The 17,596-nt window shown below is 49.2% G+C and overlaps 1 protein-coding gene and 1 long non-coding RNA gene across 3 annotated transcripts; one reads left to right on the top strand and one right to left on the bottom strand.

Moving 5' to 3' along the window:
- Positions 1-1,690: 1,690 nt before the first annotated feature.
- On the bottom strand, positions 1,691-7,480 carry LOC121357297. Its single transcript, XR_005955711.1, has 3 exons — positions 5,952-7,480; positions 5,248-5,515; positions 1,691-2,431 (listed from the first exon to the last, which is right to left on the bottom strand). It is a non-coding gene; the product is annotated as an uncharacterized LOC121357297 (long non-coding RNA).
- Positions 4,694-10,234, top strand: LOC121357296 (prion protein). Of its 2 annotated transcripts, none has more exons than XM_041474452.1 (2): positions 4,694-4,843; positions 7,999-10,234. In XM_041474452.1, exon 2 carries the CDS (start codon positions 8,001-8,003, stop codon positions 8,781-8,783), a length of 783 nt encoding a protein of 260 aa, XP_041330386.1. In that variant the 5' UTR covers positions 4,694-4,843; positions 7,999-8,000; the 3' UTR covers positions 8,784-10,234. The 2 variants fall into 2 exon arrangements, with proteins under 2 accessions (XP_041330386.1, XP_041330385.1); XM_041474451.1 differs by having other exon boundaries at positions 4,699-4,843; positions 7,928-10,234.
- The last annotated feature ends 7,362 nt before the right edge of the window (positions 10,235-17,596 follow it).

The raw sequence follows: 17,596 nt of genomic DNA, 5'->3' as shown, positions 1-17,596 counted from the left end.
CCTAAATTCAATTTTTTCCCCCCAAACGAACATTATAATGTTATTTTTTTTTTTTTAATAAAAGCTGTTTTTGTGTTTGGGAGGGACCAAAGGCATTTCTGGGGCTGTGTCCCGTGCAGGTGACGCCGTGCCCAGGCCTGGATGTGGCAGCAGGGTAAGGAGCTTATCCTCGTGGGGCCAGGGCTCAGCGCAGCCCTGAGCAGATTGGAGCAGCTCCAGGGACACTTCTAACCCTGGGGATAAAGATCCTGACCCCAAAATAACCATAACCCATGGAGGGACCTTTATAACCCTGGGGATAAAGATCCTGACCCCAAAATAACCATAACCCCATTTGTAACCCATGGATGGACATTTCTAACCCTGGGGATAAAGATCCTAATCCCAAAATAATCATAACCCATGGAGGGACCTTTATAACCCTGGGGATAAAGATCCCAACCCCAAAATAACCATAACCCATGGAGGGAATCCTGAAATAATCATAACCCATGGATGGACACTTCTAACCCTGGGGATAAAGATCCCAACCCCAAAATAACCATAACCCCATTTGTAACCCATGGATGGACACTTCTAACCCTGGGGATAAAGATCCTAACCCCAAAATAATCGTAACCCCAATGAATGAACATTTTTAACCACAATGGATGGATATTTATAAACCTGGGGATAAAGATTTCTAACCCTAAAATAATTATAACCCCAATTAATGAACATTTTTAACCCCAATTAATGAACATTTTTAACCACAATGGATGGATATTTATAAACCTGGGGATAAAGATCCTAACCCCAAAATAATCGTAACCCCAATGAATGAACATTTTTGACCCCATGGATGGACATTATTAACCCAAATGGATGGATATTTCTAACCCTGGGGATAAAGATCCTAACCCCAAAATAATCATAACCCCAGTTAATGAACATTTTTAACCCCATGGATGGACATTTATAACCCTGGGGATAAAGATTCTAATCCTCAAATAATCATAACCCCATTTATAACCCAAATGGATGGATATTTCTAACCCTGGGGATAAAGATTCTAACCCCAAAATAATCATAACCCCAGCTAATGAACATTTTTAACCCCATGGATGGACATTTAAAACCCATGGATAAAGATTTCTGACCCTAAAATAATCATAACCCATGGAGGGACATTTATAACCCCAATGGATAAAGATTCTAACCCTAAAATAATTATAACCCCAATTAATGAACATTTTTAACCCCAATTAATGAACATTTTTAACCCCATGGATGGACATTTATAACCCCAATAGATAATGATTTTAAACCCCAATGGATAAAGATTTCTAACCCTAAAATAATCATAACCCAAGGACGGACATTTATAACCCTGGGGATAAATATTCTAATGCTAAAATAATCATAACCCCATTTATAACCCCAATGGATGGACATTTAAAACCCATGGATAAAGATTCCTGACCCTAAAATAATCACAATCCATGGATGGACATTTATAACCCAAGTGGATAAATATTTTTAACCCTGTGGATAAAGATTCCTAACCCTAAAATAATTATAATCCCATGGATGAACATTTTTAACCCCAATAAATTAACATTTTAATCCCGAAAATGAACATTTTAATCCAAATGGATGGACATTTATAATGCCAATAGATGAACATTTATAACCCCAACAAATTAACATTTTTAACCCCAACAAAAGAACATTTTAATCCAAATGGATGGACATTTATAACGCCATGGATGAATATTTTTAACCCCAATAGATGAACATTTTAACCCCAATGGATGGACATTTTAACCCCAAAAAATGAACATTTTAATCCAAATGGATGGACATTTACAGCCCCAATGGGTAAACATTTTTAACCCCAATAGATGAACATTTTAACCCCAATAAATGAACATTTTAACCCCAACAAACGAACATTTTAACCCCAATGGACGGACATTTTAACCCCAAATGGGTTAAATATTCACCCTGCCTTTGCAAAGCCAGGGCTGGCTGAACAAAAACACTTTCAATGAACCCGAGCAATAAAAACCAACACAAAATCAATGAGAGGCCGCGAAGGAGACGAACTTTCCTCCCTCCCCAAAACCGCAGTCAGCATTTCCTGAGCACAACTCATGCCATGAGTGATTGCTGAGCTGGCCCCGGGCCCGGGGCGTTATTTCCACCCTGGATGCAGAAGGACCAAACCTCCTGAGGAGCTCAACGCAGCTCCTGCCTCCAGGCTGACAGAAATTTTACCCTGGGATGCCAAAAATCCATTAAAGAGCTGCCCTGGATGCGCTGGAGGGGAGGCTTCAGCCCTGAGGACTTCCAGAAGAAATTAAAAATTCATTAATAATCCATGCTCCTGCTTGATGTGCAGCTGGGGGTTGACAAAGTGTCTCTGTTTATGCAAATGGAATTTCTGTTCCTTGAAAAAAAAAAAAAAAAAAGGTTTATTTCTCAGTGTTGGCCACAGCACAATTATCAGTAAATGTTCTTTTCAGATGGATCATTTTCCCTTGTTGTTGTTCTCCTGGAATCAGTTATTACAGCAAACCCCTGATTTTTAGATTAATGCAGGATTAACCCTCAGCCAGCCCGTTCCTGGTTTCTTCCTTTTCCTGGCATGGCATTTGGATGAACATTTAAACCCAAACCAGGCTGCCAGGAGCCATCTGCACATCCACACACGGAATAAATCCCTCCTCTAGGGCAGGGCTTCCCCAGACCTCAATCCTGCTTATTCCATTTTCTCCTGCCTGGATTAACATTTGTGTTTTCCCATTTCCCTGCCAGGGAGAAACCACTTTAATTTATTTGAACATAACCCAGATGGATCACAGGGCTGTGGAGGAAAAAAATCCCTTTTCCATCCAGATGTGGCCCAGGATGGTCATTCCTGGCCCAGCTGGTTTGGGCAGCCTCAGGAGGGTTTGGGGTGTGTTCAAATCACAAAATCCTGGGATTTGGGTTGGAAGGGACCTTAAAACTCATCCGTGGCAGGGACACCTCCCAGGTGTGGCCTGGACACTTCCTAAAAGTTGGGAAAACCCTAAAATTTGGGGAACTCCCCCATTCTGGTCTTCAGATCTCTGTATATTCCACTGCTGTATCTTTACCCACCAAACCCCGCCCGTTTTTGCCATCCCATGGGAATTTTTCTTTGTTTTCTGTGGCGTTTCCTCCCGTTGAATTTCAGGATTCCTCGGCACAACTGGAGACGGCAGGAGCGAGTTCTGCTCCTCTGCAGGGACACAGATTTGAAAGGCAAATCCATCCTTTCTCCCAGAGCTCCGGGCTGGTTTGATTTCCTCTCCACCAGCCCTGGGAGCAGCTCTGCTCCATGGGATAATGGATTTGGAGCTGCAGCCAGCAGCTGCTAAAAGCATCCTGGCCTCTCCCAGATTCCCAGCCAGGAGATTTCCAACCCACCCCAAACCCTGCTGTATCTTCCATTAAAATTCCAAGCGTTGTGATTTTCCAAGATTCCCAAAACGGCCCCAAACCTCCTCATTCCGTTCAGTTTTTCTTCAATAAACCACCAAGATGCTGCAATTTCCCAGGATTTTCCAAGCCTTGATACTCCTTCAGTACAAAATCCAAATGCTGTGATATTCCAGGATTTTCAAATCAGCCTCAAACTGATAATTCTTCAGTAAAACCAGCCATGTTCTGCAGGTTTCCAAGGTTTTAAGATCAGCCTCAAGCCCTGATATTTCCTCAGTATAAAATCCAACTGCTGCAATATTCCATGATTATATCACCAGCCTCAAACCCTGACAATTCTTCAATAAAACCATCCGTGTTCTGCAGGTTTCCAAGGTTGTTAAATCAGCCTCAAACCCTGATAATTCTTCAGTAAAACCATCCGTGTTCTGCAGTTTTCACAGCTTTTATAATCAACCTCAAACCCTGATAATTCTTCAATAAAACCATCCGTGTTCTGCAGGTTTCCAAGGTTTTTAAATCAGCCTCAAACCCTGATAATTCTTCAGTAAAACCATCCGTGCTCTGCAGTTTTCACAGCTTTTATAATCAACCTCAAACCCTGATAATTCTCAAGCCCTGATATTTCCTCAGTATAAAATCCAACTGCTGCAATATTCCATGATTATATCACCAGCCTCAAACCCTGACAATTCTTCAATAAAACCATCCGTGTTCTGCAGGTTTCCAAGATTTTAAATCAGACTCAAACCCTGATAATTCTTCAATAAAACCATCCGTGTTCTGCAGGTTTCCAAGGTTTTTAAATCAGCCTCAAACCCTGATAATTCTTCAGTAAAACCATCCGTGCTCTGCAGTTTTCCCAGATTTTATAATCGGTCTCAAACCCTGATAATTCTTCAGTAAAACCATCCATGTTCTGCAGTTTTTCCAGATTTTAAATCAACCTCAAACCCTGATAATTCTCCAATAAAACCATCCGTGTTCTGCAGTTTTCCAAGGTTTTTAAATCAGCCTCAAACCCTGACAATTCTCCAATAAAACCATCCGTGTTCTGCAGTTTTCCAAGGTTTTTACACCAGCCTCAAACCCTGACAATTCTCCAATAAAACCACAACCCCGCGGTTTCCCAGGCTCTCCTCTGCTCCGCTCCCTGCGCCCGGGGGATGCTTTGGGGTGAAGCTTCGGGGTGAAGCCGCGGATTTCGGGGAGCCGTCCGCGTCTTTCCCGGGGGATAGGGATGGATGAGGGATGACGGCCGATGGATGACGATGATGATGGGCTCAGCGGGGCCGGGCTGCTCGGGAGCAGCTCCTCCCTCTCGCTATTTATTGCTGCGCGGAGCTCCGCGGCTGAATCGCCTCGGAGCGAGCGGGCAGCGCCTTTCCAGCCGGTGAGTGCCGGGGAAAAACGGGACACGGGGGCTGCGGGAGGGATAAACCCGAAGGCGAGGGGGGTTGGAACGCCGGGGGTGCGGGGCTGCCTCTTTTCCTGACCAAAAATTGACATTTCCAGCGGCTCCTTAAAAGCCAGCGCCCTGCTCCTGCCCGGTTCTTGTTTACTCAGCGTTTACTCAACATCGGGAATTTCTTCTCCGAGGGTTCTGCCTCTTCCCCCGACTTCCAGCCGCTCCCCCGTTGTTTGGGGAAATGAAAGACAAAGGGGCCGGGGGAGATTTCTAAACCCAGGGGTGACATTTTCAGGGAAATTCCGATTTAATTGGGAAATAAAATTCCCCAGGCCGGAATTTTCAGCCCAGGAGGGTCCGGACTCCCCCATCCCGGAGCATCTTCTCACCTCCACCTTCCCCACCTCCCTTCTCTCCCTCTCCGCCTCCCCGGGGACCTCCCCGAGGTTATTTCCAGTGATATTTTGGCACTTGGGTGTTGGTTTTTCCCCTCCGAGCGAAACCTCCTCCTTGCCAAGGCTCAGCACGTAATTGCTGCTCTCAGCCTCCATTTTCCGCTGGGGGAGCGCAGGGTTCCTCCAGCACGGATAAAAACCAGCTCCGCCACAAACCACCTGAATTAATTCCTCATTTCCAGCATCCGCCGGCTGTGCGAATCTAGGGGAGGAAGGTTAAAAAAAAAAATTTAAAAAAAAAAATCCCTGTGAAGTCACTCGATCTGTCATTTAATATTAATGTCATGGTCAGTAAACAGCATCTCGAGAAATCTGGGATTTTTTGCGGGAGAAAATCCCGGATTCCCAGGAAGCAGCTCCTTCAGGGCTTCGCCCAGACAACTCATTTATTTGGGGCGAAGCTCCTGGCTCGCTAATTAGCGCCCGTATCCTGTTTATCAGAGCTCTAAAGGCAATTAGAGGAGCAGCTCAGCGCTGCGATACCCCAAGATCCCCGAACCAGCCTCAAACCCCACGATTTCCTCAATAAAACCACGGCAGTGCTTTGCCAGAACCCCTCTCCAACCAGGTTTTTTAATTTTTAATTCAACCAGGGTCTGATTTTTAACCCCTCGGAGCTCACAGGGGGGGAGAGATACCTCCAAAAATATATTTTAAAAATGCCCAGTTGGCTGGATTTTCCTCCCCCATGGCTCATTTTGCCGAGCACCCAAGGAGCCGGTTGTTTTTCCCAGCCTTTTGGCTATTTTTAACCCCCCTGATCTCATCCCTGCCCCCAGAGGGAGGCAGCGAACCCGAACCTGGCTCCTTGAGCCCGGATTTTTCCAAGAAGGAGCAAATCCCAAACCTGGAATTCCTCCCCATCGCCAGGGTGCATCCCCCCGAGGTTTTATTTAGGGCCTCGCAAACGATCCCACCCAAACCACTGAGCTTGAAGGGGCCTTTAATTTAAATATTTCTGGATATAAACCCAGATTTCTGCAGGGGAAGGGGAGAAAAAGCATAACTAAGAACCCAAAGAGATGAATTTGATTTTTGTGGCACACAAATCCGTGTCTAGGTGGCAACAGAAGAATTTCTGGCTTCAACAGGGGCTCCTTTGGCCTTTTTGGCTGTAGGAAAGTTCAGCATCTCCTGCCTGCATTATGATTATTCCTGGGGTAACTCCATAATCGCTGCAAAAAAATACATTTAAGACCCAAACCAAATTATTTCTTGCTGTACCACGAGCAGGAAGATGTATCCAGGGATGCTGAAAAGCCCACCCAGCCTGGGAATGTGATTTTGTGCGGCAGCTCAGCCTCGGGCAGGATGGAAAATCCCTTTTTTAAACCAGGATTTAAACATTAAACCCAGGCCAGCAGCCACTCAGTGCCCTTGGCGTTGCCAGGAGGCATTAAAGGGGTTTGGCAGCTTGGCCTTTTTTTTGGTTTTTGGTCTTTGAGGTGTTTTCCAAAGGATTTGCAGCCCCGGTGGGGATTGTCCCTTGTCCCGGCCGGATTATGCACAGAGGGGTGAAAGTGGGGTTCATCCCCCCTGGAAATGGGATTTATCCCTCAGGGAAATGGGATTTTTTTCCCCTGGAAATGGGATTTATCCCCCAGAGAAATGGGGTTCATCCCCCACAGAAATATTTGTCCCCCCTGGAAATGGGATTTATCCCCCCTGGGAATGGGATTTGTCCCCGGGCAGTGTGGGAGGTGCCCGGAATGCCAACAGCAAACTGGCATTCACCGAGTCACCGCATGCTGGCAGAGTCTGAATCCCAAAAATGCCCATTAATGAAGAGGAATTTGGGTAAAACACACAGAATTTGGGAATAGAACCCCCCGTCCCGGGGCCAGGCTGGGCATTGCCCTCCCTGCAGCACCGAGAGCCCAAAAGCTTCGGGGCTGGGCTGGATCCATCCTTGGCATCGATGGTGGCACAGCAGGAATCTCGTCCTGCCCCAGGTTGGGTAGGGCGGGTTTGATAAGCGGGGTTTTATCTCAAAATCAGGTGGAACATTTTCTCCCCAGAAGATTTTCTTTCGTCACTTAAAGCTGCCGTTGCCAGCAGGGGTCCTGTTGGGTGATATATTAAAAAAAAAACCCCAAAATAAACAACAACAAAAAACCCCAAACCAAAACAACAACAACAAAAATAGATAAAATATATAAATATTTCTACACACATATATAAATATAAATATATACCTACATTTCTATACATATATTAAAAATAAATACATGTAGATACATATATTTATATACATATACTAAAATATAAATTAATGTATATACATATTTTAATATATTAAAAATACACAGATATATACACATATATAAAATATATGCATATATACCTATATATGCATATATGTAAATATATAAAAATAGATAAAAATAAAATAATCATATATATAGTCATAATACATGCAAATACAATAATAAATAAAATATATATAAATACAATAATGACTAAATTTTATATATATGTACATATACATATACATATAATTTTTAATATATGTATATATATACACATATATTAAAAATATTTTATATTTATGTAGAAATAAAGGGTTTGGGGTGGGGATAAACACACCTCTAATCCAAAGCTGTTCATTCTGCAGCCGGATTTGAGGGGACCAGCCGTGTTTTTTGTGACCCACCGGTGAGGGAGGTGCTGTTCTTGTCCCCACAGCCATGGCCCGGCTCCTCGGCACCTCCTGCCTGCTGCTGCTGCTCCTCCTCGGCGTCTGCACCGACCTCGCCTCCTCCAAGAAGGGCAAAGGCAAACCCGGCTGGGGCACGGGCAGCCGCCAGCCCAGCTACCCCCGCCAGCCCGGCTACCCCCAAAACCCCGGCTACCCCCACAACCCCAGCTACCCCCACAACCCCGGCTACCCCCACAACCCCGGCTACCCCCACAACCCCGGCTACCCGGGCTGGGGCCAGGGCTACAACCCGTCCAGCGGAGGGACTTACCACCAAAAACCGTGGAAGGCGCCTAAACCCAAGACCAACTTCAAGCACGTGGCGGGCGCGGCGGCGGCGGGCGCCGTGGTGGGGGGCTTGGGGGGCTACGCCATGGGCAGGGTGATGTCGGGGATGCACTACAGCTTCGACAGCCCCGACGAGTACCGCTGGTGGAACCAGAACGCCGCGCGCTACCCCAACCAAGTCTACTACCGCGACTACCGCGACCAGCGCGGCCCGGTGCCGCAGGACGTCTTCGTGGCCGACTGCTTCAACATCACCGTCACCGAGCACAACATCGGCCCCGCCGCCAGGAAGAACGCCTCGGAGGCCGGCGCGGCCCTCAACCAGACGGAGGCTGAGCTGGAGACGCGCGTGGTGACCAAGGTGATCCGCGAGATGTGCATCCAGCAGTACCAGGAGTACCGGCTGGCCTCGGGCGTGCGGCAGCGCCTGGCCGACGCCTCGCTGCCCGCCCTGCTGCTCCTCGTCCTCTTCGCCCTGCACTAAGAGCGCCCCGCGCCTTCCTGGTGTCACCCGTGTCCCCCGTGGGGTCCCCCCGCTCTCGGTTGGTTTTGGTGAGGAGCCCCCTGGGCGCTCGCCGGCGCCTCCGGTTTAGGCGACGGGATGAAAATTTGCTTTTCTGCCCCAAACGCGGAGGCCAGAGCCGCGGCCTTCGCCTCCTCCTCCTCCTCGGGGCCACCCCGAGAGGGACCGGGCAGAGGGGGAGCTCTCCTTGGCAGGAGCTTTTCCAAAAATCCTCTTGGTTAACAGGCAGGGTTTAATCTCAGCCCCCGGGGGTCTCAGAGGGGGTTTTTCAAGCTGCCAGGTTGCAATTTGAACCGTTCCATCCTAAAAAAAAGCCCCTTCCCCTTGTACATAAGGAGCTCCACACCCTGCATGCTGCAAAACCCCCCTGCAGCAACACACCAAAATAAAATCGTTTTTTACTCCCTGCCACAGCCAGGATGAGGCACCAGTCGGTCTTTAGAGGCAGAAAGTGCTGCTGAATGCCCTAAACACCCCCAAAATGGTGTTACAGCCCGGGAAAAAGCTAGTTTGGATGCTCCGGGTGACGAGTCGTGTTCATGCTTCAGCACCTGGGCCTAAAGGACGTTCAAATGCAGCACAAAGGATTTCTCAGGGGGGTCAGGCACGTAGCAAGAGACTGAAACCAGCTAAAGCACGCCGGTACAGCAAACAGCATCGGGAAAAACGGGCCTGGGAAGGGAGATGCTTTCCAAAAAAGTCACATTTGTGAGTCATTCCTTTGCCCTGTGGAAGCAACGGGTGAAATTCTTGCTTCTCGTGTGGATGCTGGGCTGGGGACGAGCTGTAACACCCGCGGCGCTGCGTTTAATATCTCTCGTGTATTTTATTTTTGCAAGGCACTGAATAACACTGTCCTAAATGAGATTTTTTTTTTTTGTTGTTGTTCCCCTTTTTGCATCGGTGTAAGCTAAGTGAAGATATATATTATATATATAAATATAAATATCTATAAAGAGAGAGCAAAGAAGCCTTTCAGGACAGCCACCGGAGAAGCAGGGCTTTGAGGTGCCCCGTCCTTTCGCGGATGTTTTGTAACCTGTCACGCTGCATGCCCGCCCGGGATTTGCCGTGCTGAGCCTTTTCTAAGTGTTCCACGTCTGGTACAAATTAAAACGGATCAAGCCAAGGTGCCCGGCAGCCTCCTTTGTGTGCCAGCCCCCGCGGCATTTCTGCATTTCCCGCATTTCTGCATTTCCCGAATTTCTGCATTTTCTGCATTTCCGCCCTCCCCCGTCCCCTCTCCCCGGCCTGAAGGAGATTTTGTTCCCTTCCAGCACCAAATCTGGCCCAATCCCCACAGTCCCAGTTTTCTCCCCCTCTGCTCCCACCGATGGCACCGCTGCAGTCCGAGAGGAGTTTTCTAATTTCTGTCTAATTCCAGTTTCTGTTCTAATAAAGGAGTTTTTACATTTGCTGTTTCGGTGGCGTTAAGCCCGACCCAAGCCCTGCTTCATCCTGGGATCCTGGATGCTTTATTATGGAATCCTGGAGTGGTTTGGGTTGGGAGGGACCTTAAATCCCACCCAGTGCCACCCCTGCCATGGCAGGGACAGCTCCCCCTGTCCCAGGTGCTCCAGCCTGGCCTTGGGCACTGCCAGGGATGGGGCAGCCTCAGCTCCTCTGGGAATTCCATCCCAGCCCCTCCCCGTTCTCATTCCATCCCAAAATCCCATCTCAATCTCTCCTTTCCCAGTGGGAAGCCATTCCCTGTGTCCTGTCCTTCCATCCCTTATCCCAAATCCCTCTCCAGCTCTCCTGGAGCCCCTGCAGGCCCTGGAATGTGCTGGAAGCTCTCCCTGGATCCTTCCCTTCTCCAGGGGAACATTCCCATCTCTCTCTGGATCCTTCCCTTCTCCAGGGGAACATTCCCATCTCTCTCTGGGTCCTTCCCTTCTCCGGGGGACCATTCCCAGCTCTCCCAGCCCGGCTCCAGGTGGGCTCCACGCGCTGCAGGTGGGGTCTCACCTGAGCGGGGCCGAGGGCAGAGCCCCCCCCGAGCTGCCCAGGCTCGGTGCCAATCGCTCTCCAAGGGATTTATTTCCATTTATTTGCATTTCACAACAGCAGGACCCCTCCTCCTCCAGCCCCGGCTCTCACCAGCTGCAGCCCCTTGGGAGGAGGAGAAATTCCCCCAAAAGCAGGAAGGAAAAACTTCACCTCATCCAAAGGAAGGGGAAAAAATGAATTCGTTTTAAGCCCCCACATTTCCCGAGATGAACTCATGGATATTTCCAGGAAGAGGCACCCAGCACTTGCACCGTGAACTCCCCTAGGGAGGGTTTGACTACAAATTTCTCATTTTTAACCCCAAAACCTTCAATTCCCTCCCTCCCAGTCATGGGAAACACATTGGCAATGCTCAGAGGAGCTCAAAAATAACATTTTCCTCTCCCTGCACACGCAGCACCCCGGTTTTTTAACCCTCCACGGGGATTTTTGGAGCTCAGCAGGGAAGGTCAGAACTTTCCTGGCTCTGGGAACACCCAAGTGAGGCGACACTCTGAACTTTTGTGTCCTTTAGGGACGGCTGGATCAAATTACCCCTCTGCAGAGATCTGCTGAAGCAGAGAAATTAATTAATTAATGAGCTAAACACTCCAAATCCTGCAGCGTGCACAGGAGCCACGCACGGAGGAGGTTCTGATTTACCAGGGTGGTAATAAATACACCCCAAAATGTAAATACCCCCCAAAAGTAAATAACTCCCCAAAAGTAAATATCCCCCCAAAATGTAAATACCCCCCAGAAAGTAAATACCCCCCAAAATTTAAATACCCCCCCAAAATGTAAGTACGCCCCAAAGTGTAAAAACCCCCCCAAAGTGTAAAAACTCCTCCAAAGTGTACATACAATAAAATCTGAGGTGTTTTTTTAGAGTTTTCTCCAAATCTCTCATCACACAGCTCTTGGCATCCCCCCAAATACACCCCAAAGTGTAAATACCCCCCCCCCCAAAAATGTAAATACCATAAAATCTGAGGTGTTTTTTTCAGAGTTTTCTCCCACTCTCTCAGCATACAGCCCATCTCCCCAATTAAACATCCCCACCCAGGCAGACCAGTTGGATCCGTGTTTCCTGCCTGGAAAAAGCCGTAAAAAGGGGAATTTCGGTGCCCGGTTTGCAGGGAGCTGGAGGAGGAATATTCTGATTTGGAGGCTTGGGGTGCAGCAGGAGCCCAGACCCCGGCCGGGGCCGGTTTTATCCCGGCGGGCTCGGGAATCCCGGACCAACAGCTCCATCTCCCGTCCGAGCCCGGCTGCAGCTCCGGGCTTGGTTTTACCCAAAAAACATCCCAAAAAACCTCTCCCAACCCTGCCTGAGCTTTGTGCTGCTCCGGAGCTGGGAAATCCCTGGATCTGGCTTCTCCTCTCACCTGGAGAAGCGCATCCCCGCTCGGATTGCCATTCCCAGTGCCAAAAACGATGGGTTTGGTTAAAACCAGAGGATGTCTCAAGGCCAAACTTTTATTGCGAGGCTGAGGTCTCCGTTTCCCAGCCCCTCACCCCAATCCCCGCGAATCCCAGCGCTCTTCTGGGGGGAAAGGAGCGGCTTTGGGGGCAGCCGAGCGCCGGCATCGCTTCCACAGGTCCTGGCAGGGATGGATTTGATCACACAGGTCCTGTCCCGGGTGGGATCCCCCGGGTCCCGGGTGGGCTCGCAGGATCCCTCCGCTCCTGGGTGGGTTTGCAGAATCCACCCGATCCCGGCTGGGACTTGCAGGATCATCCGGTCCCGGGTGGGATCCCTCCGGTCCCGGCTGGATTCACGGGATCCCTCCGGTCCCGGGTGGGTTCTCAGGATCCCTCCGGTCCCGGGTGGGTTCGCGGGATCCCTCCGGTCCCGGCTGGGTTCTCAGGATCCCTCCGGTCCCGGCTGGGTTCGCGGGATCCATCCAGTCCCGGCTGGATTCACGGGATCCATCCGGTCGCGGGTGGGGCTCACTGGTTCCACTCGATCCCGGGTGGGCTCGCAGGATCCACCCGCTCCCGGCTGAGGTTCAGGATCCGGCTCCTGGAGCGCCTCTCCCACCTCCCCAAGCCACATCCAATCCCCCCGGAAAGTCACTTCTCTCCGAAACGCGGGCCGGGGGTCCCGGGGGTCCCGGGGGTGCGCTCAGCGCTGCAGCCCGTGGCTCACCAGGCAGGCTCCGGATGCCAGCAGCAGGGCGAGCCCGAGGCCGGCTCTCCTCTCTCCGGGGGCTCTGCTGGGGGCTCCCCGCTTCCCCCCCAGCTCGGGCCAGCCCCCGGCGTGGAACCCCCCAGCCCCGGGCGGCTGCCGCGCCGCCGGGATGCCGTGCCCCAGGCGGGCCGGCCGCGGCCGCCCCAGCACCCCCATGCCGTACCCCGCTGCGGCTCCGGCCGCGATGGCTCCGGCCACCTTAGAGCCGCGGCCCGGAGCGCTGCCAGCGCGGGACACGGCGCGGAAACCCCCGCGGAGCCCCCCGGGGCCGCCGCTCCTCCCGGCGCTCCCGCGGCGGCCGGCGGCGGCGAGGCTGAGCAGGGCGAGCAGCAGCAGCAGCAGCAGCGGCCAGAGCCGGCAGCGCTCCCGGGGCCGCATCCCGCCCCACCTGCGGGACAAGGAGGGGAGGGGGCGCTGAGGGTCGGCCCCGAGCGGGGAGAGCCGGCCCCGAGGGGATCGGGGCTTGCGGGTGGCTCTGAGAGGGGAGGGACAGGGTGGGGAGAGGGTCTTTGTGGGGGCGGTCACGGGTGGGACTTGGTGGCCTCAAAGGTGTTTTCTGAATTTTGGGGGGGGTCTGAGAGCGTTCTGGGGGTGGTTCTGTGGGGTGGGGTTCTGTGAGGCTGGGGTTCTGTGAGTGTGGAATTCTGTGTGGAATTCTGTGAGCGTGGAATTCTGTGAGCGTGGAATTCTGTGAGTGTGGAATTATGTGAGTGTGGAATTATGTGAGTGTGGAATTCTGTGAGTCTGGGGTTCTGTGAGTGTGGAATTATGTGAGTGAGGGATTCTGTGAGTGTGGAATTCTGTGAGTGTGTGATTCTGTGAGTGTGGAATTCTGTAAGTCTGGGGTTCTGTGAGTGTGGAATTATGTGAGTGAGGGATTCTGTGAGTGTGGAATTCTGTGAGTGTGTGATTCTGTGAGTGTGGAATTCTGTAAGTCTGGGGTTCTGTGAGTGTGCAATTCTGTGAGTGTGGGATTCTATGAATGTGTAATTCTGTGAGTGTGATTCTGTGAGTGTGGAATTCCGTGAGTGGCACAGGCAGAGATCAAAGCCCCAAACTTGGTGTTATTAACACCAAGCTAACCTCAGTGGCTTTTATCTCAATCTACTGTCTTTATTTATTTCTATTTTATCTTTATTTACCTGTCTCTATTGTCTCTATTTATTTTATATTATTTCTATTTATCTCTATATTATCTCTATTTATCTCTATATTGTCTCTATTTATCTGTCTATATTTTCTCTATTTATCTCTGTACTATCTCTATCTCTATATTGTCTCTCTCTCTATGTTTCTCTATTTATCTCTCTATATTATCTCTATTTTATTATTTAAACATTCATTTATTGTTTAGGTTACTATGTATTATAGATAATACAGAATATATAAAAATATGTGATCAATAACCAATGATTTCTAATAGAGACCATTAAAACAGAATAATAGATAATGTGTATTATATATAAATATGTTATTATATCATTATATTATTGTATTATTATACTGTATTATTATGTCATTACATTATTATATTATATTTTATTATTATATTATATTATGCTATATTATTATATTATATTATATTATATTATATTATATTATATTATATTATATTACATTATTTTTGCATTATTATATTATTGTGTTAATAATTATTTCATTATTATATATTATTATATTAATAAGTGTGGTATTTTATTATATAGTTCTATATTACTATATTAATAAATGTGGTATTATTTTATTACATTTTAAGGTATTTATCCCTATTTTTATCTATTATATTGACACGTAGTCAATGATTCCAGTGGCAGATTTCCCTCCCCATAACAAGGAGCTCTTCTGGCTGATCTTTAAGTCCTCTCCCATCCCAGAATCCCACAACTTAACCCATTATTTCACATTTTTACCTCATCCCATCCTTCCGACAAGCAGCGACCGCGGGCACCGGGCGGCGAACAACCCCAAAAATCCCCAAAATCGGGCGGGAGCGGGGTGAGATCCCCGGGGGCTGAGCAAACACATCGTGACCATTGTGCCGGAGCTGCTGAGCCATCGCGGCCCCGGCAGACAAAAGCTCGGGGACAAAGCCGAGCCCCCCCGGCAGTGACATCCCTGTGTCAGCGATTCCTCCCCCCTGGAAGCTGCCAGGCCCGGCCCCCCCGCCTATCCCTTCCAAAATGGAAATTCGTTTCATTTGTCTCTTTTCCCTGCTCCACTCCTTCGGTTTTTGGGGTTGTTTTAGGGAAAACACTGAGAAGTGTCCCCCCCCCCCCGCTTCCAGCTGTTGGCACAAAAACCACAAAAACGGGCGGCAAATCCCACAAAAAAACCCCGAAATGAGGATGGAGTATCTGGGGGGGCACAGGGATAAAAAAAAAAAAAAAAAAAAAAAAAAAAAAAAAAAAAAAAAAAAAAAAAAAAAAAAAAAAAAAAAAAAAAAAAAAAAAAAAAAAAGGATTTTTCAACCCCGGAATAATGCAAAACCCACTCTGGGGATGCCAAACCCCACTTTTGGAGGAAACACCACAAAACCGGGCAGCAAATCCCACAAAAAAACCCCGAAATTAGGATTTCCCCTCCTCTCCAATTCCCCAAATTTCGGGATCAGCAGGCAGGGAAAACCCCGGGGCTGCTCTGCCCATCCCAACCTCCAGCTCCGCTTCGTGCCAAACAAACCCCAATTATTTTTCTCCTCTCTCCGCACCCGATCCCTCCTCTTTTCACCCCAAAAATCGCGGGTGCTGCCCTTACCCGTGCGCCGGGGCTGCCGCTGGCTCTGTCCGGGCTGGGCTGGGCTGGCTGCGGGGTTTTGCGGGATTTTCCCGCTGGGATCAGCCCAAATCCTGCCCCCCGTGCGGGGAGGGCTCCGGGACAGCCCCGGCTCCGCTTCCAGGAGGCAAAAACAACCCGGGTTTTACTGCCGGGAGGGAAATACCCTCGGGATGGAGCCTGTGGATGGCGGGGAGGGACAATCCCTAAGGGGGGGTGACACCTGAGGCTGCCCAGTGCTCCCCAAAAATCCACCAGGAATGGAGGTGGGAGTTTAAATCTGGGGGGTGAGAGCGTTTCTCCTTGGGGAGAAACTTCTCCACTGGTATTCAGGATTTATTCTTTTCCTTCATCTCATTTTTTACCCATTTCCATGGCATTTCTATCCACAAAAAGTGATTTATTTTGGACAAGCCAGGCCCTAAACCTGCCCAGTGTTCCCCAAAATTCCTCCAGGAATGTAGGTGGGAGTCTAAATCTGGGAGGTGAGAGCGTTTCTCCTTGGGGAACTTCTCCACTGGGATTTATTCTTTTCCTTCATGTAATTTTTTACCCATTTCTATAGTGGTTCTATCCACAAAAAAGTGATTGATTTTGGAAAGCCAGGCCCTAAACCAGCTCAATATTACCCAAAAATCCACCAGAAATTTAGGTGGGAGTTTAAATCTGGGAGGTGAGAGCGTTTCTCCTTGGGGAACTTCTCCACTGGGATTTTACACTTCTCCCTCATTTTTTACTTATTTCCATGGCATTTCTATCCACAAAAAGTGATTGATTTTGGAAAGCCAGGTCCTAAACCAGCTCAATATTACCCCAAAATTCCTCCAGAAATTCAGGTGGGAGTTTAAATCTGGGAGGTGAGAGCGTTTCTCCTTGGGGAACTAAAAAAAAAAAGGATTTTGAAACCTTGGAATAAGGCAAACCGCACTTTGGGGATGCCAAACCCCACTTTTGGAGGAAACACCACAAAACCGGGCAGGAAATCCCACAAAAAACCCCGAAATGAGGATGGAGTATCTGGGGAGGCACAGGGATCAAAAAAAAAAAAAAAAAAAAAAGGATTTTGAAACCTTGGAATAAGGCAAACCGCACTTTGGGGATGCCAAACCCCACTTTTGGAGGAAACACCACAAAACCGGGCGGCAAATCCCACAAAAAACCCGAAATGAGGATGGAGTATATGGGGAGGCACAGGGATAAAAAAGGATTTTTCAACACTGGAATAATGCAAAACCCACTCTGAGGATGCCAAACCCCACTTTTGGAGGAAACACCACAAAACCGGGCAGCAAATCCAGCAAAACCCCCCAAAATTAGGATTTCCCCTCCTCTGCACTTCCCCAAATTTCGGGATCAGCAGGCAGGGAGAACCCCGGGGCTGCTCTGCCCATCCCAACCTCCAGCTCCGCTTCGTGCCAAACAAACCCCAATTATTTTTCTCCTCTCTCCGCACCCGATCCCTCCTCTTTTCACCCCAAAAATCGCGGGTGCTGCCCTTACCCGTGCGCCGGGGCTGCCGCTGGCTCTGTCCGGGCTGGGCTGGGCTGGCTGCGGGGTTTTGCGGGATTTTCCCGCTGGGATCAGCCCAAATCCTGCCCCCCGTGCGGGGAGGGCTCCGGGACAGCCCCGGCTCCGCTTCCAGGAGGCAAAAACAACCCGGGTTTTACTGCCGGGAGGGAAATACCCTCGGGATGGAGCCTGTGGATGGCGGGGAGGGACAATCCCTAAGGGGGGGTGACACCTGAGGCTGCCCAGTGCTCCCCAAAAATCCGCCAGGAATGGAGGTGGGAGTTTAAATCTGGGGGGTGAGAGCGTTTCT

The sequence above is a fragment of the Pyrgilauda ruficollis genome, unplaced genomic scaffold (genome assembly GCF_017590135.1).
Source record: "Pyrgilauda ruficollis isolate IOZ18807 unplaced genomic scaffold, ASM1759013v1 scaffold321, whole genome shotgun sequence".
In the NCBI taxonomy this organism is placed as follows: Eukaryota; Metazoa; Chordata; class Aves; order Passeriformes; family Passeridae; genus Pyrgilauda; species Pyrgilauda ruficollis.
The sequence above is the reverse complement of the archived record's forward strand: the minus strand, read 5'-3'. Positions and strand labels throughout refer to the sequence as shown.

Bases quoted from the DNA above. Each gene is read 5' to 3' on its own strand.
- LOC121357296 (XM_041474452.1), top strand. From the start codon at position 8,001: ATGGCCCGGCTCCTCGGCACCTCCTGCCTGCTGCTGCTGCTCCTCCTC.